Source organism: Rissa tridactyla, chromosome 16 (assembly GCF_028500815.1).
Source record: "Rissa tridactyla isolate bRisTri1 chromosome 16, bRisTri1.patW.cur.20221130, whole genome shotgun sequence".
Classification (NCBI taxonomy): domain Eukaryota; kingdom Metazoa; phylum Chordata; class Aves; order Charadriiformes; family Laridae; genus Rissa; species Rissa tridactyla.
The window spans coordinates 6,782,606-6,810,434 of NC_071481.1; the positions used below are offsets into that span (position 1 = coordinate 6,782,606).

At 44.1% G+C, this 27,829-nt stretch overlaps 1 protein-coding gene across 6 annotated transcripts in view; it reads right to left on the reverse strand.

Annotated features, from left to right (window-relative positions):
- Positions 1–8,503: 8,503 nt before the first annotated feature.
- Positions 8,504–27,829, reverse strand: part of MXRA8 (matrix remodeling associated 8) — a 36,875-nt gene continuing 17,549 nt past the window's right edge. For 4 of the 6 annotated variants that reach the window (XM_054222329.1, XM_054222328.1, XM_054222327.1 and 1 more), the window contains 9 exons: positions 20,095–20,115; positions 19,357–19,665; positions 18,680–18,781; positions 16,966–17,424; positions 12,590–12,748; positions 11,502–11,532; positions 10,440–10,516; positions 9,783–9,860; positions 8,504–8,889 (listed from right to left, as the gene is read on the reverse strand). In XM_054222329.1, the coding sequence (XP_054078304.1) occupies positions 8,864–8,889; positions 9,783–9,860; positions 10,440–10,516; positions 11,502–11,532; positions 12,590–12,748; positions 16,966–17,424; positions 18,680–18,781; positions 19,357–19,665; positions 20,095–20,115 (1,262 nt within the window). In that variant the 3' untranslated portion in view covers positions 8,504–8,863. Of the gene's footprint in view, positions 8,890–9,782; positions 9,861–10,439; positions 10,517–11,501; positions 11,533–12,589; positions 12,749–16,965; positions 17,425–18,679; positions 18,782–19,356; positions 19,666–20,094; positions 20,116–27,126; positions 27,363–27,610; positions 27,745–27,829 lie in introns of those variants that run through there. The other 2 variants (XM_054222325.1, XM_054222324.1) reach the window with 2 other exon arrangements.

Below are 27,829 nucleotides of genomic sequence, written 5' to 3' on the forward strand. Positions count from 1 at the left end.
TCTGTTCTTGCTCTATTAGCTTTGCTTTCACTTTTGACAACTGAAAATACAATGAGTTGTATAATTGTCAGATGACTACCTTGGAAGAGACATGATAAGGCTGGATCTATGACTCACAAAAAGCTTTCTGTGTCCCCATAAAGCACAGAAGAGAGGAGATAACCCACTTTCATGTTACAGTCAAACCACAAGCTAATCCAATTAAAGAGCGTACACAGGAATGCAGAATACACCACCTTAGCAAACCACTGGTCCATCAGGGCTAATATCTTGCTTCTCGCAGAGTTCAGGCCTTAACGCTTCAGTGGAAAATAAATATAAGGCATAAAATCTCTTGCTATTAGTGCTGTGCTCTCCGTGACAGAGCAAATAGTCTTGCTGACCCCTGCAGGGAGCAGAGAGTGTCCCGAGGCATAAAAGCCGCTCACCCTTTTCTTCATTTATATAGCGGTGCACTTCATTACCACACAGAGAATAAGCAAGCCCTTTTAAAAAGCCATCCTTTGAATTATAGTGATGGTTGTTGCTTGTCTCAGTGAATTCCAAAAGCTCATCACACCCTGGGTGCTTAGCAAATAAGTATTTGTTTAAAGAGATATGACAAAAAGAAAACCAAAGCTCTGAGCACTCTGACACTCACCAAAGCTGTGACTCGGGACCCGCTCTGAGATTCCATGGGTATTTTTTATCCACCTGCAAGAATTTATTTGTAAAAGAACAAAATCATCTTTCACTTGGAGGATTATCTCTTCTCAAGAGTCAGCCACTGGCAGTTTTGCCACTCATGTCAATGAAACTAGGTTTGACTATGAGTACTTTCACTTGGATAGACAACCCTGGGAAACGAAGACTTCTGTTTTCATTTGTTCCGGCAACACAGGAGGATCAAGGTGCTCAGCATCACTGCAAGCTTCCCACCATTTCCTGCCAGCTATCTGTGCCTCTTGCAGGACTGATGGTACCTACAAGGAGGCCAGTAGCATGGATGTATTAGAAACTAAAGCGATGACACTTATTAGCCAGGGAAGATAGATACCTTCCAGAATGGAATCATGGTAGTGACCTAGAAACACAAAATCGGTGTTGCCGAAGTATTGAGTCGCATCAGTAGGACTAATCTTTATGTTCCTTTGCTCAAGCATTTTCTCCAAAATCATCACTGTTTAAAAACAAAAGGACAAATGGGTTTTGGACTTTTATCATTGAAGGGATGTATCAGAAGCTGGTGTCTAAATGAACCACACAGGAATTGTCAGCCAACCGATTCTTCCTCTTCCGAGATCCTAAGTTTCCCCACACTGAGCACTATGTGCAGACTTTCAGCACATTCAAAAAGGCAAGTTATGCAGCTACTCTTCATCTCCATCTCATTCTACTGATTCACCCAGGCAAGATTAGCATCAATGCAGAATAAGAACTAAACATGGGAACGATCCCAAAAGAGAAAGAGAAGCAGAAAGATTATCACTGCAACCACACAGTTTGGATGTGCTTAAAGTTAAGACACTTTAGGCTGGCTCCCAAGCTGGTACATGTCAGCAGGATGCAACCCAAATCATGTTACACTGCTCATGGATCTGGTCTAAAAGAGCTGCAAGTTGTTTTTCCTTTTATTCTTCCTCTCCGTGCAGTGCAGCGGACCTTGGGCACAGTCAGGTCATGGCAGCACTCAGTCCTGACAGTTTACAAGAAAATAAAGACATCAAACACTAGAGGGAGGCAAAAGACCTGCAGTCCAGCAATCTGCTCCCCAGCCTCCTGGGCAAATCTCCCCAGGCCTTCCATTGCCACTGGATTCAAATACAAATAACAGAGGGGATTTTCAGTGACATTTCCAAAACCCCTCTTAAACTGAGGAATGTGTGTACTGGAGGGATATTGCCCTACAGGTCTGTAGGAACGAGGCGCTGTATATTTCGTCTGGGAGGGGAAAAGAAAAGAATAGAGGATGACATTCGTCTGGGTGCTCCACAGGGACTGCTAAAAAGAAATCAGAAAAATGTAATGGAAAACATTAACCGACGTTGTTAGCAGATGCACACAACTTCTGGGATTCATCGGAATGAAGAGTGTCTCCTCCAATTTCAGTGTCTTTTTCATCTAACTTGAGTCTATTGATAACTGTTCAGTTATTGCTACCAAAAGCCTGATGCATCTCAGTTCTGTTACAGTGTGATCCTGTAGTGCTGGAAGAATTACCACATGGGACAAACTATGTTCCTGTCCTTTCAAAGACTCCCAGCAAACCTCAAGTGCAAATCAGATACTCATACAGAATGGCAGCAGCCTCCCTACCCCTGCTGCAGAAATGCTGCTAACTGCTGTCTTGGAACTCAACTGTACTTTAACACAACAATCAAAACAGTGGAGATGAGTCTGAAAAGATGTGAAACGTTATTGCAAAAGGCAACAGGTTGAGCACTTCAAATCACTGGGTGACATCAAGCTGGTTTTGATGGAAGTACCTTTTTCTCTATCATGTTTGCTGTAGATGGGTCTTCAGAGGGAAATTTTCGTGAGACACTGGTGTCTGGGCAAAAAGCTCTGTCTGCAAAGGGAAGAAGTGATGCTTTCCAGGCAAGACCTCCCTTGTTGCTGAATCACATACACAAACCGCTGTGGGTTAGAACACCAGTACTCTGGCTATGAAAACTCAGCACTCCCACACTTTTTCTGGATTGGTCTTGGTGCCAATCATGGAGAACCAGTCACTATCGCACACATACACTTTCGGCAGTCTCAAGCATTTTCAAACACTTTTATGTGATGCACACCTCATCAGTGACTTTAATGGGTCAGTCCCAGCTCCTACTCATCATGAGTCAATCTATTTTCTTTCTCAGCCATTTTCTGATTCTCCTACCTCCTCTTAGCATCTGCAGGACTTTTTAAAAAGGGGAGAGACACGCTTGAAAAATTTCCCTGCAGCAATTGTCTTCAGAGCAGCTGATCTGCAGAGGGCCACATACATGTTTAAAAACTTGACCTCTAAGAGGAGTTTTTTTGCTTTGGAACATCTATTCGGATCTTTATCCTACTTCTCTCAGGTCCCCAGTGTTTCTTCTTCCCCTCAGAAATTTGTTCTGTCAGTGACTAGCAACTCCCTCTCCACGGGCAAGACTCTCCCCAGACTGGGAGGCAGAAGGGAAATGGGGATAATCTGGACTTCATTTCAGACAAGTTGAAGACAATGAAAATATTTAATTTCAGTGGTCTGTAAAGCAGGCTCTGTGGTTGCTAAATTAGCTTTTCCTTGTCCCCAGCTGCTTTCCTGGAAAATCAGACCCATTGCCTATAGAGACAGAGAAAAGCAGCAAGATGCCCCAGCAACAAATAACCAGCTCTGCCAGCAGAGACCCAGGGCACCAGCAGAAAGAAACGGGCTTAAAGCATTAACGACTCCCAGCCCTAGGTAAGGCTATGCAGTAAGACCTCACTCTTCAAGATAATTGCATAATTGCAGCAAAATTGCCCTCAAAAAAACTCCACTCAAGCTCCATATTCCCCCAACAAAGAACAAATACAGAAATCCAATCCAACATGTGTCACCTCAGTCCAGCAGAATGGTGGCATCTCTGCCTCCCAGCACCAAGAGTATAATTTGAAGGCTTCTTTTTTTTTTTTATGGTATAATGCTCTAGTTTGCCTGTGGCACTTAAGGGGGAAAAAAAAAGAAAAAGTAAGTTTAAATCTTAGAAAAATGCTGTTGAGTCAGATGTTCCCAGTGGGACTGGCATCAGCTTCAGGATGATCTCACTTTGTCCAAAGTATCTCTTTTTCAGCAGTTCTTATTTGGCTTCTCACCATGAAGAATCTCACTTACAGGTTATAGCAGCGACTGACCAGTAAAGTCCCACAACAGTACCAGAAAGGTACTTCGGATGAGATCTTTATTGTACATGGCCCCTGGCTTCACCTGCTCAAGAACTCACCATTCATTCTCAGCAACGGCAGAGCCCAATGAGAAGGAACTACTCCCCATCCATTTCTCACTGTCTTCATCTCCCACCCCTTCTAACCTGTTTGGGTTTGGCTTTCCTCCCTCTGGTTATCTGAGAAGGCACAAGCAGCCATCACAGGATGAGTCACCCCAGGGAAGAGGTGCTATGAAATGTCAGAAGACTGGCTGTAGTACAATTTCCAACCAGGTAAGAGAGAAGATAATACTTTCACCAGAACTAGATGAGCTGGTCAATAATCTTAGTTTGCTAAATGCATTTCTTTGCCACTTTTTAGTTTCATATCTTGCTTTGATCCTTCAAATTGTTGCACCTGCCCCCTGCAGTGTCCATCCAAGCAGCAATACAAGCTGTTTCCATCAGTGTCCCTGGAAGAACTCTGCCACGCCAGCTGTGATACTACTCAGTGAATGGAAGCCCTCCAAGAGCAGAATGTGCAGCAGGAACTTTGCAAGGTGTTAGTTCTGCAAGGAAAAGAGGAATTTGGGCTGGGAGCAAAGTATAAAATGGTGCAGTTAACTATTCCAGCAGGATACGTTATCTTCCCTTCTGGACCTGCAGAATTATGAACTATGAAGGAGCTGCCAGCCTTCATCTCTGATAGATGGTTTCAACTCCCATCTACAGCCACAGTTCTGTTCATTATACAACACTTTTGGAGAGCTAAAATTTGCCTGTGGGCCCCATGACCAAGTCAAGTGATGATGTCCCATGTGGAAACCATATTGAAATCACTGGAATAACTTATTGCATCCAATCTGCACTTTGTCAAGCACTTTAGGATGCTTTGAGATGAAACACACTGCACAGCCATTGGGAAGAATTAGCTAATGCTGGCTAACAGCTTAGATAGCATCTCCAAAGAGCAAGAAATAAAATCAACCTTAACTTGAAACTCCATTATATTCTCCTTTATTTCTTAAATGCTAGGAGAGTTACACAACAATGATAAATGGTAAAAGTTAAGTAACAATAATAATGGAAATTAATTCTGTTACAACAAAGAAAAGAAACCCAAGCTTTATGGAACAAGTCTGGAGAGGAAGCAGAGTGTGCGCAGAGCTGAAAAGAGGGGGCTCTAGTTCTAGTCTCAGTTTTAACCCCTTTTAAGGTCACTGCCATACACCTATTCCTTGTTTCCTTGTTCCACAACAACAAGGGCTTACATTCCATACGTTACCCTAAAAAAGACCTTCATTTCTCTGCCCTCATTGAGCTAGAATACTCACTGAGAAATAATTGCTATAAAAATATTAGGGGTTATTATTAAGTAACTGAACATAAAATGTATGTCTCGGGAAACCAAGGAGACTGAGGCAAAGCCTGTCAAGAGCCTGCAAAGTGACAGGTAAAGAAGTCTATCAAGATGCAGCGTTCCATCAGTACAGCGAGAGCACTACTTCAAATAACTCAGGCAAAGCATGTTTACCAAAGTGCTACACACATTAAAAAACTGTTTCTCCACAACAGGCAAGTTACTGTCCCATATTAGGGAAAGAAAGGCTGAGAGGAGGGAGAGAGAGTGAAAACCAACCTGCCTAGAGTTGCGCTGAGTTGATGGCAGGGTGGGAACAGAAAGCAGTGGTCCTGCCCCTGGCCTAGTGGTTAATTCCAAGTCGAGTTTTCTGATTTTCACGTGCAAGATCAGCTACGTTGACTTCACGCCAATGCCAAAGACTGACAGAATACAAAGTCCATGTGAAAAGGACCTAAAGAGCTTCTCAGCAGTATTTAAGGGCAAGTAACCTTTGATAATTCCTCTATATTAAGAAACACACAAACAAACAAAACTCTTCAGTTTAACGTTCGATTATTCTCTCTCTTTTTTTCAAGGGTTTGAAAACACAGCTGGTTATCCCACAGTCTTGCCTGGATCTCTCTCAGCCAGAATTTTAACACACTAAATTACACACTGGATGTGGCAGGCTGCTTTTGAAAACCACTGTTCTGATCATCAGTGCAATCACACAGCACATGCCTCTCCTGAAGAAAAAAGGGCCATAATCTCAACTTGGACTCCCATCTTGATCAGTCTAGGGTTATACTGGCATGTCTGACCACTACCAAATTTAAACCGCTGATCAAAGCAAGGATGAGGAACTCATAAAGCTCTTCCTAGTGCTTGTTTCAGAGAACATATTAAATTTTTTTCCCCTTAAGCTATTTTGCAGCCTAGAAGTCAAATAAAATATTTAAATGCCTCTGGAGTTTATGAGTAACCCCACTTTGAGCTGGTGTCTATATGAGCTGTGCTAAGCAATTTGAACTGGCAAGTAAAGATCTCCAACCTTTGACTCACAGACATGAAAGGGAGGGAGAAAGACATTAATGACAATTACTTGAGACTGTGCCACCCTGATGGAATAACCAGCGCAGCATTACGCACCTGCAGGAATGCGGCTTGTGTTTCAATCAGGTCCACCCAAAGGCAGCCTAAGAATGGCCGTCTGCTCTGGGGGAAGGGCAGGCAAATAGGGACCTGGGCCCAAGCCCAGACCCTTCTCTCCACTAGTCACGGGTCTGCCCAATCCCAGCACTTTCGTAGGGGTGAATCTTAAGTGAAGATAAAGGCAAGTTAATCGCAAATCACAAAAACTGTCCAGAGAGCAGTGGGAAGGCTAAGCAAACTAAAAGATAAGGAGGTGCCCAGCTGTAGCTTAAGAAGGCTCGTCTCCACCTCTACTGTTATATTCTATTATTAATATTTTTAATATTTGAAGGCATTAAAAATAAGGGTGCTCAATACATTTATCATAGTCCTCATTAACAGAGAGAAGTATCAATACCTATAAAAATTGACATGGTCCACTTTCCACTCCTATAAGAGGTGTACATCAAAGTACTGACGTCCTACCTTCTGAGGAGACAGTTCCTTCTGGTACATAGGAGGCCTTACCCACCACATTGTTGGTAGGTGGGTAGGGGTGGAAAGAACGGGGCAGGAATGGGACTTGACATTGATTCCTACACTAGGGAGGCCCATAGCGTTGGATAGCTCTCAGAACAGCACTGGGCCCTTACAGTACACATGCTCCTGCAGTGGGGAGCTTCACCCAGCCATGACAACAGCTCTTTCTGGTTTGACCAAACTTGTGCCCTATTAGGTGGCACTAACACGATCCCAGATAAGTGGCAAGGGTGGCTAAAACAACAGCCAAGACACATACCATACTAGGCAGCAGGTCACATTCCCAATTGTTTAGCTGGTAGACTGAGATGCTTTCCTTGGACCACAGCTACTTCATCACGTGCAAAGACCTCAGAATTCTCCATCCCCAGCAAGAAATCCAGTCACAAGCAAAGCACTACTTCAAGACTGAAACCACACCATCACCCTCACATCCTCCCTCACAGTAGTTTCACACAAGCTCCTCTTCACATTTCCACCATCCGCAACATCCTGGAGCCCCTATCCCAGTTCCATTCAGTCACCAAGCCCATCCGCAATCCCTCCCCCTGCCGTTCTCCTCAGATCACCAAAGAGCAGGCTGGCAATCTTTGGCCACCTTCACTCTTACACAACAAGAACACAAGCCACTGTCATCATGCTCACAACAGCAGGCAAGACTTTTTCTTCTGTGCTCCAAGGACCGCAGGTGTGCCTGGTTTGGTAATGGTGCCACAGGATATCCCAGGTAGTCAGAGGAGCTATGGAGAACTGTTAATATTCTCCGGCCTTCCTGATGCTTTAACTTTCTTGGATTACAACACTGAATTACTGGCTTTCAATTTTTGGACATCCCCAGCTGACACACTGTTGATAGGTAGAACTCCCTACAGCCCCACTATCGCAGGTATCTGCTCCCCCAAGCTATGCCAAAATCCACAAGAATGGACTCATCTCGCTCCTCAGTTCCCCCTCTGACATCCTGGCCCATGAAAATTCCTGACAGGCTCTTCCGTGGAGTGTGTTGTCACTCTTGTTCCTCACGGTCTGCTCATGAGAAGCTATTCCTTTTAACAATCTCTCTACCTGTGCTGTAATCATACCTTTGTTTTGATGTGCACACAAGCTCTGTGTGGCCTGGTTCCACCCAAGGACTGCAGGAAAATCACATTCCAGATTCCACAAAGGAGTTTAGCCCTTTCCATAATATTTCTGGTTCTGATCTAACTGAGACTGGTATTACAGCACTGTAACTCCATCAACTTCAGCTGTAAGTGTCTGCTCATGCCAAATTTGATTTGGTCTGCACTGAAACAAAAACAAATCAAGAAACAAGCTCAGAGCGAGAAATACAGAGTTGGGCTTCCAGAGCTCTTTGGAGCTGATCCCAACCCTACCCTTGGTCACTTGTGTGCCTCCCTTTTCCCTGTAAAATGAGGATATTGACATTTCCCCATTCATAAAATGAGGTATTTCCATCGTCATTTGTGAAGGGGTGTACTCTTTGTACTTCCCCTGGAATATATAAAGTGCTATGTGACAGTACTGCTCCTCCTGATTTATGCCAGCCTATTGGAGATCACAATCAGGCTTTGCTATTATTTTTTCTGATGAATACACTACATGGAAAAATGCCTGATATAATGATGGCTCAAGATTAGTGATGCAGGTTGGTTTATTTAAAGCAGTAACATCAAAGCAAAAGGCCTGCTGATTCAGCTCATAAAAATCATTGATGCATAAAACCAACAATAATATCAAGAAAGAAAAGGGGAATGGAGGACTGGGAGAACAGAAGAAGAAAAGGCGACCCAAACCCACCATAAGTGAACACAAGACAGATGGTCTAACTCTTTCAAGAAGCACTTGCAAATACCCTTGTGCTTAGTGGGGAGAAAGTCTACGTGAAAAAAACCTATGGTAACTGGAGGGACATGGTATTAAGAAAAGGCATCTCTCTTCCATTTATCTATCTTTGATTGAAGCTTCTGGTCCAGCCAGCAGCTTGGGAACGTCTTCATTTACAATATTCCTTCCTGAAATCTGAAAGCAAATTGAAATGGAGGTCAGTACCTGAAGAGAGATTTCAAACCATCCAAAGCAGCACACTGTAACATGGACTTAGTTATACAGTGACAAGTGACCATTTGCAGTCAACCACGTCCCCAATATCCTCTTCATAAAACCCGCAGTGAGATATACTGCGTATAAATTATTGCACAGACCCTCTCTGCAGAATGTAGGCAAAAGTATCATGAGAACTCCGTCAAGAACAGCAGGTCTAAGGCAACTCATGGACTCTCCAGACCATTCCCTTCTTGATATCATTTCAGTGACATTTATTATATTCTAAATTCATACGGGAGGAGTCCTGGAACCTAACAACTTCTTACAAGCACTGCCTGACATAAGTGTGACTCTAAAAACTGAGGCATAATACTCAGATTAATACTGGATAAGCAAAAGGAGATTCAGCCCTTAGGGAGGGAGAGTTGTTTGCTTTTGTTGGATGAAGTAAGTGACTGCCCATTACACATAAATTAATTCAACTCAAACCATTCTCTTCTGCACAGTGTTTTCTTCTCAAAAATCATGCCAGGACATTTTTGAGATACATCTCCCTCTGAGGTTACAGTACAGAATGCACTATTCCAGCCCTGCAAGGCATTCTTTTTCCAATAAAAAAATATTCTATTTGTACCACGCCAAAAGTTTTTAAAAGCCTAATCACTACTTGCATCTTGTGGCTCCCTGATGAAAGGCTAGGAAGGGAACTAGCTTCTCATTCCTGCTGTCATTTCTCATGATGTTTATCATTCCTCATTCGGCTGTGGCTTGGTCAGCTCACTGCTAAACTGCGTTCTTCCCTCCTCCCTCCTTCAACCCATCAGAAGGTTCCTGCAGCCACCAATTAGGGTGAACCAGTTCATTATTACCTTTGTCTAAATCAATGTGCTTTGCTGGGAAGCTTCTGGCTTGCTCGGCCTTCTCCTTCAGGATGTTGTTTTTGTAATCTGTGTAAGGGAGGAATATAATTCAGACAGCCATTAGAACATTAAAAGAAAACAAAACTTTACAGGCAAGGCAGACATGTGATCAGTCCTTCCTTGAAGCACTCTAGGCCTGGCATCTCCAGATCTCTAGGAGTAACTCAGCCAATCAGCAGGAAAAGGAAAGCTGCTATGACTTAATTTTTGCCCCTGGCACTAATCAGGTATGCATATTTCAGTTTCCTGCTCCTCATAGGCACCACAGATTCTTCCAGCATGTAACAAAAAGCTCTGGATCGTCTATGCGAAGCTCACCTGAAGGTGACTATTGCAAATATTCAAAGTATTTGCTCACAGGGGAGCTCCCCTAAGACATACAGAGAAGAATTTGTACTCGCTGCTGTCCTGGTTTGTAACCCACCCTCTGCAACTCTTTTGTTCTTTACTTCAGATTCTGTATCTGCCCCTTCTTTACTGGGGCCCTTACAGCAATTCTGTAGCTTGGGACCTAAAGTTTGTCAGCTTCTTCTTCTAAAGGCTGTACCTTTACTGGGGGTGCACAGAGAAAAAAAAGTTTCAAGCTGGTTTGAAGCTGATGCATACCCAGTCTGATGTCTTCGCTTTTGTATTGAGTCAGATCTGTTGTGTCGACTGTAAATTCTTTAAGATTCACATCCTTCCTGAAAAAGGAATAACAGTGAAAAATGTTATTGTCATATCCTTTAGTAACTGGCTCCTTTCACACTTTTTCACAATAGCTTTTCTAATGCTACTTCAGACAGCTTAATTTATCTTGTTTATTTGCTGTATATCTGAAGAAAAGTTGAAAAAAATCCACAGAAGATTTCATTCTCCATTAAGTACTGGTGATTTTTACAGAATCCTTTCCGGTTTCTACCAGGCTTCCCTGGAGAAAGCGTGACAGACAGACAACAGCATTGGCAGCCATCGTCCACGGGTACTTTTCCTGTCTTTGCCCCTAACTTACCAAACAGATTTCAGAAGGTCATACTGCTTACTAGTGAATCCAGTTCTCCTCTCTCCCTTTTACTATCTTTTCTATTAACCCCTTGAGATCCCTGCCCAGCTGGCTCTTTTTTCCCCCACCATGTGTTTGTCCAGAGCTTAGGACAATGGGGAGCCAATCTGTACTGGAACTTCCCCATCTCTCCCACTTTCATAACATATAATAAAACACAAAGGAACCCAGCTCCACAATCTTGGCCCCAGTCTCACAGTAGAGTTTACAGTAGATCTGTGCGCTACCCCTTTACCACTGACTCCTAATGACATCTCCCAGAAAGATGATCTGTGAATCGGTTCCCAAAGTACGAGAGGAAATGCAACTGCCAAATTAGCCCTACAAACCATTCTCTCCTTCCGTACTTTGGCAGCATGGAAGTTGCTCCCTGATATCCAATCATTATTCAAGTGTATATTCCTGGGAACATTACACTAATAATGACTAGAGTGTAAAGCTGCAAAAGAATTGGTGGAAAGCAAGGAATCACCTCTACCAAGCAGCCTACGCTTTATGTGGCTGTACTTGTACTAACCACATCCTCGGCTGCTTTAGGCACTTAGTGACAGCTGAGGACTGGGGCTCCTAAGTTCATTGTTATGTATTCTAATCACAGATAGTAGACCCTGTGTAATTATACTCACTCTCCATATTTTTTCACGTTGTATTCATAACCTAAAGAGGGAGAAGAAACAGAATGAGCAGTTGTACCCAGTCCAACCACTCCCTCCCAGACAACAGTGATAACAATAACACCTAGTACTTATTTACAGTGCTCCTGATTGCAATGCTTACAACGATCACTTTCACAACCCCTCCAATGTGTTCCACTGCCACAGGGAGCTTCCCTTTCCTTTACCCACCAGCCTTCCAGTGGTTTTCCCAGATCTACGGATGACCAGCCACGAGAAACTACAGCAATTGCCATATTTCATTTCTTTCCACGTCCCATTTATTACAAAAATATTAACCACACCTGTCATCTCTTGTGTGCCGGTGCTGCCCTTGCCCATGCCCAGCTCATTGCTTAGGCCTGCATCCATCGCATGCTACAGATGCTGGTTTCCACCAGCCTCCCACATGCCAGGTATCCAACCACACTACTGTCTCACCCCACCCTCCAAGCAGTGAGGATTTCAGGCTCCTCTTTTCCATTCAAAGGCCAGGGCAGGAGTCCGTTCCCTCTGTAACTGCAAAGTAACCCCACTTAAGTCAGTGGAGATAGCCATTTTGTGGCTGGTGCCAATCCCCTGACACGTAAATAAGCATGAATGTGATACTGCAAAGAACACAGCAGAAGACAGACATTCCCTGGTATTTGCTTTTTGTGTGGCATCCACCAAAAGACCTCAGTGCCTATTTCTCTAATTACACACAGAGAGTCAGGGAGTCCAGCAAGGACTTCGACATCTTAGTGTCTAAGGGATGCACGTGGGCCTTTTGCTCTAAACAAATTCCACTTGTAAAAAGCAAGTGTCTAGCAGTTCTAATTTTCTTCTCCTTTACAACAAAGCAACTCAGGAAATCAAGGCCTGGAAATATTTACACCACACTAATGACTCTCTCTTGGCATCAGCACCTGCAAAGACTCCCCAGTGCGTAGGTTGCAGGTTTTCCAGGAGAGGATCACTGCCTTCAGCATTGTGCTTTGCAGTAATTATTTGCAGAATCAGCTCTCCTGTCATGAAATACCATGACAGGCACTACAGAGCTGGTCTTTTCTAGCACTTACCTCTCTGCCGGCGCTTGCGGGTGACGAGGACAATGATGATGAGGAAGACAATGAAGAGCAGCAGAGTTGCCAGGACGTAGCCCAGCTGCTGGAAGAAGTGCACCCGGCTCTCAGGGATGATGACATTTATTACGTTGTGGCCCCTGACAACATTTGGATCTGATGGAAAAGAAAAAGGAAACAGGCTGATAACTGTAATTGGCATCCAAAGCAAAGCACGGTCACACATGGGCCTATATGTGGACCCAAAACTCACGTTCAGTGGGAAACTCTTCTGAACTGCATGAAGCAAAGGGCAAATGGCTGCGAATTTACAACATACTGCACCTTTGTCAGATGGAAAATGTGCTCTTCACAAGACCGTTACACTTCCCAGGCGCGTGAAGTATTAACAGTGACTGTCACACGCTCCCTCGCTGCTGCCTGGCTATCAGTGTGCGCCTGCAGAGGGGGAGCACGGCCAGAAGCCACACTAGACCGCCCCGAGTCCTGCTGCAGGGTAACACAACCCTCCTCTGGGTCCCTTGCAACACACACACCACGGTGCTTCGGCTCCAGACAGCGAAAGTATGAAGCAGCCCCTCCCTGCCAAGGGTTATAATTTACAGAGTGGGAGGAATTTTCAATGCCAAAGAATGAGTTTCCTTTTAAATGAAGTTAAAAAAAAAAAAAAATCAATAAAATAAATAAAATAAAAACCCACAAAGAAAAGCCAAGATTCCATTCCATTTGTGGGTGCAGCAGCATTTCGGTTCCACAGCACAGCGAAGGGTAACTCAAAACTCTTACGTGGAACATTTTTGTCGATCTCAAATAAATAGGTCAATGTTTTACACATATAAAGAGGAAGCGACTTCTGTGCTTGCAATAGTCAGAGGAACAGACAAATCCTCAGAGGAACAGACAAATCCAGCCCAGGCACAGAGAGCAAACCTGTGAGACACGCAGTGCTGGGGGAGGCTTTTCTCTTCAAAACAGAGCTAAAAGTGACACTTTCTCCCCCCAGAAGGAAACATTCATCAAGCACCGGACAAGAACCAGTATGGTCTTTGGGCCAACCAGTCTCTTGGGAGTTTAACCCTGTAAATTATTCAGGAAGAATAAGGGGAAATATGGGGGAAAAAAATCCCAAAAGCCACAGTACCATCAAATAGATGTGTTCTAATGAGAGAAATGTTGACATTTTTGGAACTGCTGGCATAGCGACTGGTTTCAGTTTGTCAGGTAGCTTGTTTCCAGCATTTAAAAACACCAACCCACCAACAATAAAATCAAATAAGACGACAGTGGATTGAAATAAACACTTTGAAAGCGGAGATGATCATTTGCTAATGCTAACAACAGGCCTAGAAAATTGGGACGTTTTAGCATACGCTCTGCTCTGGTAGCCCAGCACTCCACTCCAGCAACACTCCGCTTTTTACTGGCATTGCTAGATGCCGTGTGCTTGCTAGCTATAGTGCTGAAAACTAGCATGTATTTTTCACCGCTGCTAAGTTAAAAAATACAAAACCAAAAAACAACTTGCAAAGCTGCAAACAGTCTATGTGACAGTTCTACTTCAACAAATCTCTAGGTCATGAAGGGCTTCTTCAGCAGCTGCCATAATGAGATGGTAGTCACTGGAGCCGCTGTGGAGCCAGGATTCAGCAAACATAAATGCATTCTATTCCTGGCTTTTTGCTTTCCCACAAATACTGCAAGATAGCATAGGAGCAGAGTTAGACTCAGTAACTTTGGGTCTCCTTGGCTAACTCAATCAAGCAATACTAAAAATACTTGTCATACTAGTGTTTTGATAAAGCATCACTGGAGAACTTCAAAGCGCATCACCAGGAAAGCAGTGGACTATATTCCATTTTATATTTGGGAAAACTGAGGCACAGAGTAATGGTTGATTCAATCACACTCAGCAGATGAATGGCAGCACCTAGAATAGTATCACCAAAGTCATACAGACTCTCCTCCTCATCCTAGTGTCACATCAGAATTTAAGCTGAGGTGCTGAAGGTTTATTCTGCAACCAGGAGCTGATCTTTCAGTATGCCTCAACATGGCATGTCCATCTGCCTCTAATTTACTCACATGATCTGGTTTAACTACTGAAAAACAAGTTTTAATGGTGGGGGCAAAAAAAGTTAGAACAGAGGTGCCCGTACATTGCTTTACCAAAGTGTCAAGGGTCAGATTCTTCTGCTGGGAAAAACAGAGAGCGCTCTTCCAAGAGAGCTCAGAAATGCTGGGTACGTGGCCCATTTTCTTTTCAAGGCTGGCAAAGCACTGAGAATAGTTTAGCAATAAGCATGAGACACAACAGATTCCATTCTTCAATCACATGCTCCAAAGCAAATGCAGAGTCAAAATGCACGGAGTTAGTAGACATACACCACATTTACACTGCTGAGACTGAGAGCAGAATTGAGCTTGTGCTTATATTCAAAACAGGATGAAGTTTCCTGTCTGGAAATGGCTCCAGGCCTTGGAGCTACGCCAGAAACTATAGCTGCTTGCTGAAAAAACCTCATTGCTTTGCTTTTGTTATCTCCTGATGTTTCATTTTGGCTTTATGTTGTATCCCCAGAAGAGTTCTATACGTTTTTTCATGGGATGGGGCAGTATCTCAGCCTTTCCTGCTGTACACAAATAGGGCATGTCCCAGCAGGCTCCTCAGCAGCAGCGGGTTTGAAACAGGCACTCCGGATGCCTCAGCTGCTTTCACATTCCCATCGATTCAGCACATTTTTGTGTGTGGTGCTCTCAGACCATCTGAGTGTTCACTGCCCGAAGGGCACAAAGCTCTTCTAAGGCTGTTCTTTTTGAGAGTGGAAATGGCTTTTCTCAGGAAGGCAAGTTCCTCCGGCACTGAGGGCACTCCTGCCAAACTAAGACATCCCCAGCAGGTTAAATTACTTGTACGTTCTGTCTAACTTCTGAGCAGGTAAGTAACTATTCAGCAACAACTTGGACAACGTGCAGGAGAGAGAGGAATAAATTCCTGGGTGGGCAACTCTGAAAACAAGATCTAGTTTCCATCTGCACAATGCGATCTGGATAAGGCTCAAGGGCAGCAAAAGGCAACGGGAGGGAGACTGATGTTTGTATGTCCTGGCCTCCGAGTCAGCTCAGCCCAAACAGCCACCTCTCTGTAGTACTGCCTGGGTTTTCTGGACACCAACCTCAGTCCCAGGGGGGAGGTTTAGGTTCCTGTGACTTGAAAAAGCCAATTGCTAAAGAAGAACAGACCTATTTAAAAATGCATGAAGCAGGTCAAAATTCTGTATTAAGCAGCCAATAAATATTAAACCACAATGAATATTTTAAAATGTTAATAAGGAACTATACCCAAAAGGCTTAAAAAAATATTAAACTTTGGATTTTAATTTTGTTTTTCTGCCTGAACTAAGTATGATGGTTTTGAGTTTGGACAGGCTGTCAGATGATAGCTCACTGCAGTGGAAAATTTGAAAATTGGTTTAAAAAAAAAAAAAAGGAAAAGCTGAAGGGTGGAGGAAAATTCCTGGTGCTTGATTCTGCACAGTCTGGCACCTTACACAGCCTAAACCCCTGCACAAAGGGGAGAGTGACGCTTATGATCTACACTGGTGAGATTAGTGGCATGTTGCAACAGCAAAGCAGAATCAATCCCCACCCCATACCTTCTCTAGTTCCATAAAAGCAATCAGGAGAGGAAGCCTATTAGAAAAACAGCTTGTTTGCCTTTGGGCATGTCAGCGTTGCAGAGCAGAATGGGCTGCAGAATTTTCACTGGGGCAAAGAAAACAGAAGCTGGACATGATGTCACTACAGCACGGCAAGCAGGGTAATTAACCCCGATGGGTGGGACACACCATTTTTGGTGCAGCACAGTGTTAAAGCAGCTCAACAGAATGCTCACCAGTATTGCTAAGCGTGCAGCTCCAGGTATACCGATATAATGGAAATAGCTCAAACAACCAAGCCTGTACACTAGAGTCATATTCTAGCAGCACGGGAGGCAAAACCCCATCTACTTTTCCGACCTTCATGTGCAAGAATAGCCCCTGGCTCAAATGTGAGAAACATTCATAGAGGAAACCTCAGTGTTGCTCTAAGTGGCACCGTCACTTCAGTGGTGTCTATGGTACTTCTGCAGGGCACAGGGTTGCGTTGGCCGTGCTCCCTCCTGCTGGCACTAAGTGATCCCTGCAGACCACTGCAGGGGACAGAGAAGGCAAGGACATTTTGGCATTTGGAGCAAAAGCCTCCTGAGGTGATGATGGGGAATAACATGTTATATTCCTGTCCCGTGGCCTACTGAGCTCTTTAGAGCTCAAAGGTGCAACTGTAGATATTTATGTCTTCCTTAATCAGGAAAGCCATTTCCAGAGGCTACTTACCTACAGCTGGGGCAATGTTATGAGTTGTAAGGTTAACCACCTTCTTCTCTCTCACTGGCTCCGTCACAAAGACTTGGTAGATCCTGCGTTCATGCAGGCCACAGTAGTGATGGTGCAGGTGGCAGGAGTAAGTGCCTTCATCTGCACTTTCCAGCTCTGAAATCCGCAGGGAAAAGTCACCCAGGGCAAACGCTGTGTTAGTGATGTTCATCTTCTGACGAATGAAGAGAGGTCCATAAGAACGGCGCTCTCCAGAGGCGTACAGATCAATGAGGCGGTCAGCCCGATCATGAGGAACCCCTGGGGGCTGCCTGTCCCAGTGGACCACTTGTTGCTCCTCTTCACTGTGCCGTTCGGTCCAGATGTGGTTACGGTTCACACAGGGGAGCATCACCGTGCTGCCTTCTAGGGCAACAATCACAGGCTTTTCCCCATCCCAGTACTCATTTGCATCCTCGGCTGTGGAGGAGACAATACAAGTTGTGCAACCTTGGTACATGCATCTTTACATACTAGTGCTATGCCTAAGGACATGAAAGCGCACCTAAGATTGCTCTCAGACCCTGCAATCCTGTAACACATTCCCTCTAAAGATCTTGAAGTGCCACAGGTGTAGTGTGCCTTGTTCACACTTACTTTAGCAGTTCGTAAAGAAATGCATCTCTACCCACCCTAGGTCAGTGCATTAAGCAAGACCACTTTCTTTTCCTTATAACGGAGAGTTAATCTCTTGCCTCAGAAAGCAGGAAGTATATTCTCTCTACAGACTAAGAATGGAATGAGAACAACAGATTTCATCTTCAGTATACTGTATCCCAATTCTCCAAGCAGGAAATGCTTTTCTACCCACAAATGCCTTAATTACTGGAGGAGTTCAAGAAGCGCCGTTTTGTATTTTTTTTCTTGAAAAGGAATAACAGAAAAAGCAAAACACAGATGAGCAGCCTGGACCTCGCAAGCCTGCCTGGGTGTTTTTATTGCATAGAAGCCGTGAGAACAGGCAGCAGAAGAGATGCACTTCTCTACTATTGCATCAGCCCCAGTAGTTTCACTTGTGCATTATACGAAGGTCAATTTAAATGACACAGTAGTGATGCACGTGTGGTGTGGGTGGCACACACTGCAGTTGCCAACAGCCCTTAGAAGCTCGCTTTTAGAGCTGGAGTTGTGGTGTGGTAACTTGAGGAGGCTTTTTAACTACAGGCTTCTCAGGGTAAGCTCACCAGTCAATGTACAAGGCAGATTTTGTGGCTAACCTGACTGATGATGGATCGTTACTAGGGTTGTTACTGCTGGAGCAGTAAGAGGACAGTTAGATAATTGGGCTGCCTAGAGTAAACATTTAACTTAACGGTCTCCATGCATTGTTTCTCACATGCCGAGAAAGCAGAGAGGTTCACAAATACACACAGTGAATAAAATTTCTGAAACTCAGGGAATCTGATAGTAAATAGCATAGTGAGCACCACTGTCTCCTGATACTTTCCAAACCTCTTGTGGCATCCATGCCCTGAACCTGCAACTGAGAAAACATGGGCAAAACCCTGCATCCACACTGCTCTTCTCTGAGACCAGCAGAACAGCATGCAAGGCCTACCGTCAATCAGTGTACGAGCCCCACCGTGAATTCAACGGAGTCCTGGTGGCCACCGGACTCCAGTTGCCAGACCACATCCCTTGCAGAAAGGAACACCAAGCTCTCTGCCACACCTACCTTTCTTGGTGATATCTAGTTGGATTTTCACAGTTTCGTATAAGTGGCAGTAGTGATGGTGAAGATTACAAGAATACGTGCCTTCATCACTCTCTGCAACATCTAGTACAACAGGGAAAAGAAGAGAAGTTGAATGTTTTATGCTGAGACAATGATTACTTTTGTCATTTATACCGTTTCCCAAATGCTTGTATGGATGCAAGAGGGCCTTTCTATAACTTAGTTCTAACCCATCCTTGTCACCAGGGTGGGCTAAACAGAGAAGAATCATCTCACCTAATATAATAATTTATTCAGTTTTCTTTTGTGTGGAACGTATTTGTATTAACAGATGGAAAGAGAAAGCCGATTTAAGTTTAGCTAAGAGCAGGCATATGAAGAATGACAATCTTGGGTTTATAGTTCAGGAACTGAAATATAATCAAAGGTCCACAAGAAGCCCAACTGACTTTCGGGCAATGAGTTGTTACCAATTCTCTTTTAAAATGGGACTGTTTCAAAGGGAAATAAAACACTATTGCCAGTGCTTCAGAGAACCTCGTTAGACTGATATTCATCTATGTATTTATAGAAAATGCTCTGTAAAATAGCCATTTTCACTGAAAACCACAAAGTTAATTTAGTCACGAATCCTCCATTCTGCAGATAGCACAGGGAGATAAGATGCTGTTTAGTACCTTTGATCACCAAGGAGAAGTTGCCATCTGTAAATGCATTCTTGGGCATGAATATCCTCCCTTTGTTGTAGGAGCTGTATACACGCTGATCTCCAGCTGAATACATGTCACACAGCCTCTCCATCTTGTTATCTCCATAGTACTTGCTGTACACATCCCAGTGGACTACACGCTGGCGGTCGTTCAGACGATCCTGGGTCCACACCATGCGGTAACTCTTGCAGGGGAGGACAGCCTGTGACCCCAAGGTAGCGCTGATATTTAACACCGACACTACAACGCTGTCCGGGTTTGAGGCATCAGCTGGTACTGAGAGCCAGGAGCGAAGAACAAAAATCAGAGTTACCAGATTAACGGCATGTGAAGAAGACATTAGAGTGGGACTTAGACCTTTCCTAGAATCTCTGCACACCTTCCACCCAAAAAGAAAGTAACTTTGAAGACCAATGTAGAACTCTCTCACGGAGAAATACAACAGAAAGACACGTAAAAACACTTATTTCATTCAGTAAAGCAATGTCTATGATGTCTGTTATCAGGATTGTAGATTTGACCCATCCTACCAACCCTTCCTAATCCTAGCCCCCAGTTTAACCAAAGTTTAAAGACACTAGTTCACGGGATGCATGGTTCATGCCTACAGAAGTTAGCGATAAAACCCCCATTGCATGGAATCAGGGTATGTCTCATTTCTACTCACGATGACAAAAACAGGTAGATTACAAAGTTGTCACTTACCTGAATATAAACAAACAGAACCTGTCAAAGCAGAAAAAAAAAATGTTACTGACAACTAAAGGAAGAAAAAACTACAAATACACTCACAGTCAGCAGCCACCTCCTCTCTTATTATTCCATCTATTCCTCCCTTCTCTGTTAATATACTTATTTAACATGTGTATTGTGGCTAAGCCCGGAGGCTCAGACCTTGGTTGGTCCATGCTGCAGCAGACGTACACTTACAGCAAAAGACAGTGCCTAACCAACAAACTTAAGCTTAAGAGCCATGTGGGATATGCTTAGCCTGCAACTGAATTTCATACAGCCCATGTCTTTAGTGCATACCAGCCACAGAGGTTTTTTCCACTGAGCTATTCAAACATTACACCAAAGGTATCTGTCAACGCGTCATGCACAAAAACTGTCTGAAAGGCCTCTTCTGCTCAAGAGGAGACTATTTAAAAATGTTGTGTAAGATAAAAACAAGAACCCAAGGAGGCAGGAGCAAGCATGGGGAAGGGAGGGACCCATAATATCTTAGGATCTGACATCGGTCCTGCATAACAAGGCACCAGCAGAAACAGTAGGGCAAGAACAGTTCATAGAATAGTTTAAGTTGGAAGGGACCTTCTGTTCGACCATTGTGAAAAGAATGCGACCGTTTCATTTCCATCTCCTCTCCCAGCAGACACCCACATCTCAGTCAACGTTCTCTGTGAAGGAAAAGGCCTGAGCAGACTTGGAGACACAGCTGACCTTGGCTCATTTGCTGGGGGTCAGAGCTGCCCAAGCAGAGGGAAGCGGACCCGCACTGCTGATGCACTAGATTGAGAGCCAAAAGATAACTTTCATCACTAAGACTCCAAATCACACTCTGATAAAATTGATGGTGGGATTAATGCCTTGAGGGAATTCTGTAACTCTGCAGGATGCTGAGTCTACCTGACAAATGAGGAGTGATGTGATTTGGCTGTTTCACTTCACACTCCTCACACACACTGTTGTCAGCACTCTGCTGGGCAAACACATCCCCGCTTTGAGACCATGATCCCAGTCTCTCCCGCTTGCATTCCTGGGCCGCACAGTTAACACTGCAATGTTCTGGATGCAACCACAACTCTCTCCAACTCGTGTGACTCAGATCTATGCCCAAAGAACTTTGCAAGAAATGAACTAGTGCCTTTGTTCCTGTATTTCTCTGGTCCAGTCCCTCCTGTTTTTTGTGTAGGAGGGGTCTAGGAGGTCTCCTGGCATCATGCTTTGAGAGGACGATTCAGATTCCCAACACAATGACATCATTCATCTCTCTAACCAGTCAAGCCCAAGTGGCTTCCAGAAAGATCATTAGATGTTTTGTCCTGCTAATGTCATAGGCACAATGTCCTCCAGACAAAGGCTGTATTTTTTTTTTTCAGCCCTGGAATTTATGCATTTCAAAAGAGAATAAATTAACTCCAGACTGGGGCTATTTTAACCACACCCCCAGTGCATGGGCTCAGAATAAACTCTGTTTCTTTTCCTCTTCCTATCACAAAACACTGGGCAATGATACCAGAAAACAAAAATGAGCAGCACCATCTGTTGAACTGCCGGTTCAAAGACACTCCAAATATAAGTTATTTTTTCTACATCTATAATCTCAGCATCCCCCCAAAAAAAAAAAAAAAATCTTGCACAAAGTTTGTACTGCTCTGGATATAAGAAAGACATCATACACAAGACATTATAATTCCATCACGTGATGGTCTCTCCTAATGCAAAATGCTTGATGGTAAAATACAATAACCTGCCAGCCTCTGCTTCTGGAAGCCAGGACTTTGATTTATCTTAGGACAACAGAAGAATGATACAAAGCCCTTTTACATCACCAAATCATCCTTCTCCAGGAGAGATCAGTCTTACTCGTGACAGGACAACCAGCATCCATTCGTATCAGTGTGACAAAGCAACGCCCACGTGTCTGAACCGCTGTAGTTTGCTCTGTGGCGAGGGAACACTGCAGTATCACAACATGAACGGCTGCTTGCGTGCTGGGGAGTGGTGTCTATGGGCCGGCTGCCTGCACAGCCAGCACTTCCAGAGTCTTGCATTACTGCTCATTAACAGCAAATTGATTTGGTGCTACAGAAACATCCTCTCCTGGCTCAGAAAGAGGAATGCATTCACTTTTCTCCTTTCCTCTTGCAAGTTAATGTAAAAAACATTGAACCTAAATGCAGCATCGTAAATCTAGCAAATTACAGAAGTATCCATCTAAGCCTTCCAATATGCTCCGCTCAACAGCCTGTCGCAGCCCTAAACCAACAACAGCACTAACCCCAAGTTTTCTATCTTTTTAGCTGGCCCTACTGGCATGGTAAGGACCACCCAGGTCCCTCTCTCCCACCCACCGGGGCCTTGGCTGCTGCAGCCCTGTCAGCCAGCTACAGGCATTTCTCCAGCACGCTTCCAAACACAGCTCTCTGTAAAACAAGCAAGCAGTGAAGTTGTCTGTAACGTAACAGCTTTTAGGTAAGAAAACCTTATGCCTTGCAGCTTTTGACAGCTTCTGTTTCCCTCCACTGTTAAAGCTTCTGGTAGCAGCTCCCTAAGAAGCAGAGCAGGAGCACTCTCGCTTACTTGGCAGCTACACTGCAGGGTCTTTCTAGGTCTGCCCCTCAGTGAGCAGATGTTGCTTCCTGCTGGGACAAGGGAAGAGTCTGTTGATGCCTTGCCTGCTTTTTACCACACTACTATTTTGACCTGCTGAGCGTTGCCACACAAAGCTGAACAGCTCAGGGTTACAATGACATTATACACTAGAACAAAACCCATACAAGATGAAGACACAGTTGAATAGTGTGTTGGAGTTCAGCACAGAGACAAGACGTCGAAGAGAAAGGGATTTTCACTGGTGGTCTGTGTACACACACAGATTCTGGACAGAAGCTTTGGGTCCGACACCAGGCAGGGCATCATTCATAGTCTCAGACAACATGGTAGGTGGAAATATCAAAAAGAGAGCAGCATAGCAGCCAACAAGCAAAGTTCTAGAAGAGAAAGAAAGCACAAGTCTTTACAGGAGACGTGGGAACTGCACAAGACAAAGAAGGAAGAACTGATTGTTCTGATTCTCCAGCAATGCTGGAAATCTGCACACATACATCAGGTCATGGATAAGATTCAAACTTACTTGAGATGCCTGTAAATGAGATCACTTAGAAATCTAAGGAATCTGGAATGTCTCTGATCTCTTGTATGCCTGGAGAAAATGGAATTTAAAACAACTGACCTTCAATAACCTGGACATAGAGCAGCAGTTAAAGAAGGAATGAGCCTTTTTCTCTTTTCAGTCTCTTCCCTCTGCTCTAAGACCTAGCTCTGCTATGTGAGACAAGCACAGCAAACAAGACGTATCCCCCAGCCATGCTTTTTAAAGTTATTGTTTGTGTAACACGGCAGCTACGGAACAAAGGCAGAGATATATCCATAACCCAGCAGAGTTGACAGCTTATGAACTACAGGATTGGGGTAAACTGGAAGCAGTTATTTTGGTGAGTCACACTTCACAATCTGCAAGTGTAAAAATCAAGGAGTATTTATGCACCAAGTGAAAGGTCACACTTTTGTGATCACAGGACTCCAGGACCTGGAGCTTCAAAACAACCAAATACCTCAATAGCTGTCAACACAGAACTCACTGTGGCTTTCATTTTAAAATTTCAAATTTCATGTGATGGATAATCACTTTTGCCTCTCTCTATGTGATGTACCACAAAAAAAAACAACAAAAAGACATTTATATGCTGTCCCCCAACATGTTCTGTGCAGAGTCAGCATGCCTCTCAGCAGGATCCTAGAGGTAGTCTGCTGGTCCCACAATATAGGAAGAGGAAAGCAGCCTGCAAAACCATTTCCTAATCCCTTGTAAAAGGCAGAGCCAGCTCTTACTTCTTGAATCCCATCCACTTTTCAAGTAAAGAATTCAGCCACAAAAATTGCAGGCAAACTGGAAGTAAAAGCCTCAGACTCTGAAAGACATCTTACAGAAGCTCTCTAGGCAGTGTCCTTGGAGCAGTTCAAACAGAAAACTGTCCCTTGAGTCTTGCCTGAACAATACCACCACTTGTCTCCTCCTGGAGATAGCTGCTGGCAGAGGGTCTGCTTCACAGGTAGATACATGTGCTCAAGAAACCACTAAGTTCCTGTCTCACACTAGAGGATGAAAGACTACCAGAGCAGAAAAGGGAACTGCAAACACCATAAGTAGTAGCCAAGCAGCATATATGCTCCACAGGACATGACACTAGCTCTACCTGCAGTGCTCCTGCTGAGCTCAGGAAGAGCCTGGCCCTTGATGTCAGCAGAGCAAGGATAAGCTGCCTGGAAGAGCGCCTTACAATGCAATAAGCATCACTGAAGTCCAGACTGTAGTGGTGGGCAGGAACGAAAACAAACTAAGAAGTCACTGGAGAAATGAGTGTCATAACCCACCAGGCACATGGGTTGAAACAACAGTCTGTGAGGTTGACGCTTCGCTTGCCTGAGTAAGCTCAGCTCATTATTCCTTTGCACACTTTCTCCAGCATCTCCTGGTCTGTCTCAGCCTCTTTTTTCTTTAGAAAAATGTAGCGACGTCACCTTTACATTAGGAGCACCGAGGGATGGTCTAGCCCTAGAGAAAGGACATGATCTTCACAAAAAACTGTATGTGTCAGATTCCTTATTTCTCCCATAAATCCCATTGTCTGTGCAGTGGATTTAATGGTCTCTGTAGAGCCATTACCCAATTATTGCAAAAACAGCAGCCTGTGCTATGAAGCTGCTTCCAAATACTTTTAGAGAATGGCAGTGGCTCTTCAGGGAGCTGACCCAGCGTCTAAGTGGCCATAATGCTTTATGATGCAGAAACGTCAAGGTGACAGCTACACAAAATGAGCTCAGCTTTCTTCTGGTAGCCATTTTTTTAAATCCACTGACCAGGAATAACATCTGGACCCATCTCAAAGAGGCAAAGGAGGGAGCTAGTGAGCAATACAGTTCCACCTAGACGTCTTCCATTCACCACCCGCCCCTACTGGCCTGGGACTGCAAGACTAAGCTTTTCAGTAAAAAAGGCTTTCCCTTAAAAAGCCAACTGACAGTCAAGCCAGGCTTTGAACTGGGCTTTTATCTAAGTCTCTATGTTTGTTTATTTTTAAAGGCTTCCTGGGACGACTTTCTCAACAGCAGTCTTTTGCTCTCAAAAAGGACATCGGGACTGGAAAGCCCTTAACCACCCATCTACTTCCAAAAATTCCAACACCTCACTGCAGGTAGGAACATGCCCGTGAATTGGCAAAAAGCAAGAATGTGCTGCTTCGGCAGAAAGGAAAAAGCCTTCTGTCTGTACAAGAAAACCAATCGCCATCTTGGCCACTGCACAACCAGGATCCCTCACAGATTTGCCCTGACTTTCTCACAGACAGTTTGGATATTAGCACAGCTTTATAAACCCTTCTCTGCTTTGTGTACTTCACATTGGCTGCGGGCCCACAGAATAGTTTGTAGAGCCATTCCAAACACAGCGCCGTTCCTCCCTGCAAGACATTAACACTTGAGGGTGTGGTTCCTCTCCAGAAGGGATCATCTCTGCAAGTACAGAACAGCACAGATTTCCTCCCTTCTCCCCTTCCCATCTTCACTCATCGTGCTATAACCTGACTTGTGCGGGCGTAGCAGGACTCAAACATCAGGACTGCCTGGCATACAGACAGTTATCTCTCCAAAATAAACCTGAAAAAAGTCTGTCAGAGATCATCCATCCTTAGGTGGGACACTGTTGCCTCTACACAGTTCCCCTGACTGCTCCATAGCAACCCAACCTGCTATTCCTGCCCTGGGTGCTCCCCAAGCTCTGCCAACATGTTAAACCACACTGGGGAGTAGCTGGACTGGTTGGTGCTTCTGAAATACAATATGTGGCTTCTCCAGGCTTAAGCCACCCCCACAGACTAGTTTTCTGAGCCACTTTAACCCTTCTGTCCCTATGACTGTTCCCATACGTTGCTGATTCCTAAACCTCGCCTTGAGGTATTGCAAAACTGGGAATGATGTGGTGACATGGAAACTAGATTAATTAGGGACCAAACTAAGAACTCTTCAGTTCACTCCATCTACGTACTGAGGAGTTTTGAGAGGCTGAGGTGACCAGCCACAGCCTTTCATTAACAGGGCTGTGAAGAGCAGGGGGGTCACCAGTCCCCAAAAAGCTTGTGCTCCTCACTTCCTATCGTCAGCACCCTAAATGAGGTCTCTCCATACTGGTCTTAGAACTGTAATTGGTCCTTTGCTCACAGGTGCCTTTCTCAGAGCCCAAAGTGTTGCAAGTGTGGATTTGCTGGGGTTTTGCAATTAATCTTCACATCTTCCCCTGCCATCCAAGCCTTACTGGGCTTTCTAAGTTTAGCGTGGGCTCAGGTTCCCAGGATCCTGAATCTGCTTTCAGCTCTTACAGAAAACTGTGATTAAGGAAAAGGTACAAGCCATTCTGTTATTGTAAGCTCATCAGACTTGTCCTCATTCCTTTCTTGCACCTTACTCACAAGTGAATTCCTATGTCTCTGTCTTTATGCTTACAGAAAAAAACACCTCACCACCACTTTAATTTTTTCCTCCATCCTGAACACATGCATACACACGTACCAGCTGTTTCTGCCTCTTCAAAAATATAAAATAACCTTGGATCATGTAAATCTAACTCTATAAGCTTTACTGTACTCAATTCAAACTTATTGGTTTTGAATTTGCTGATCAAGGCAACTAATAAGACAAAACAGATTGCACAAACATGCTGAATGGAGTACTGCTCAAACAACCTCAAAACATTTCTCCATTCTCTCTCCTTTCCTCTCCAAAAAGCATGAGAAATCCATGACACCCTCCCCTCACAGACAAAAACACAGCTAACTTAGGAATCGGAACAAAATCTTACAAAGATAACAGTTCAGAATGTTCTAGCTAACCTCCAGCCCCGTCCTCTGCAGCTGAAATAAAAACAAGTAACATCATGCCGATCAGCTAGGAGCTTACTTTGCTGAAGCAAAATCTGCCACAGAAGGAGTTTTGCTAGTTGCTCCATTTCTTCAGCTTCTCCGTGTTTTCGTCTCTCTTGAAAAACAAGTTGAAGACTTTTTTTTTAAACTTTGGTTTGGTGTGGGTTTTTTTTTTTTTTGTAACTGGAAAACACTATGACCTCATCAATTTACATCCAGAAAGCTGTGGACAGCAGCTCATATTCTGCAGATTTACTCCACCTACAACTTCTAATTCCCCACCTCCCCACTCTGCTCTCCCCCTACATTCACACTCCACCTCCTTTCTTTCCCTAACGCTTTCTGCACGGCTACTACAAACACCCACTCTTCTCTTTCCCCTCCCTCTGGGACCTTCTGATCTGCCCCTGACTTTGATGTAAAAGTTTTATCGGGTAAACTTGGTTCCACACAGCTCTGGGCTCGTGAAACAATTTTTCTCCCTCCCCCTAGGGATGGAACTAATTTTCCTTGTGCTTTACTTGATCCAGCTGTTCCTTCCTTTGTTTGACACTCGTCCAGCTGTCTGCTTGAGACTGGATTTATTCTGTTGCCTTCAGTGGTTTTTTGATCTTTGTCTCCTCATATGGTTTTACTTCATGCTCAAGTCTCAGAAGACAACCTAGAAAACAATATTTACTCTGTCCTGTGATTTGTAAGCAAGGACTTAACAGCAGCTATCTTAGCAAAAGGATAATAAT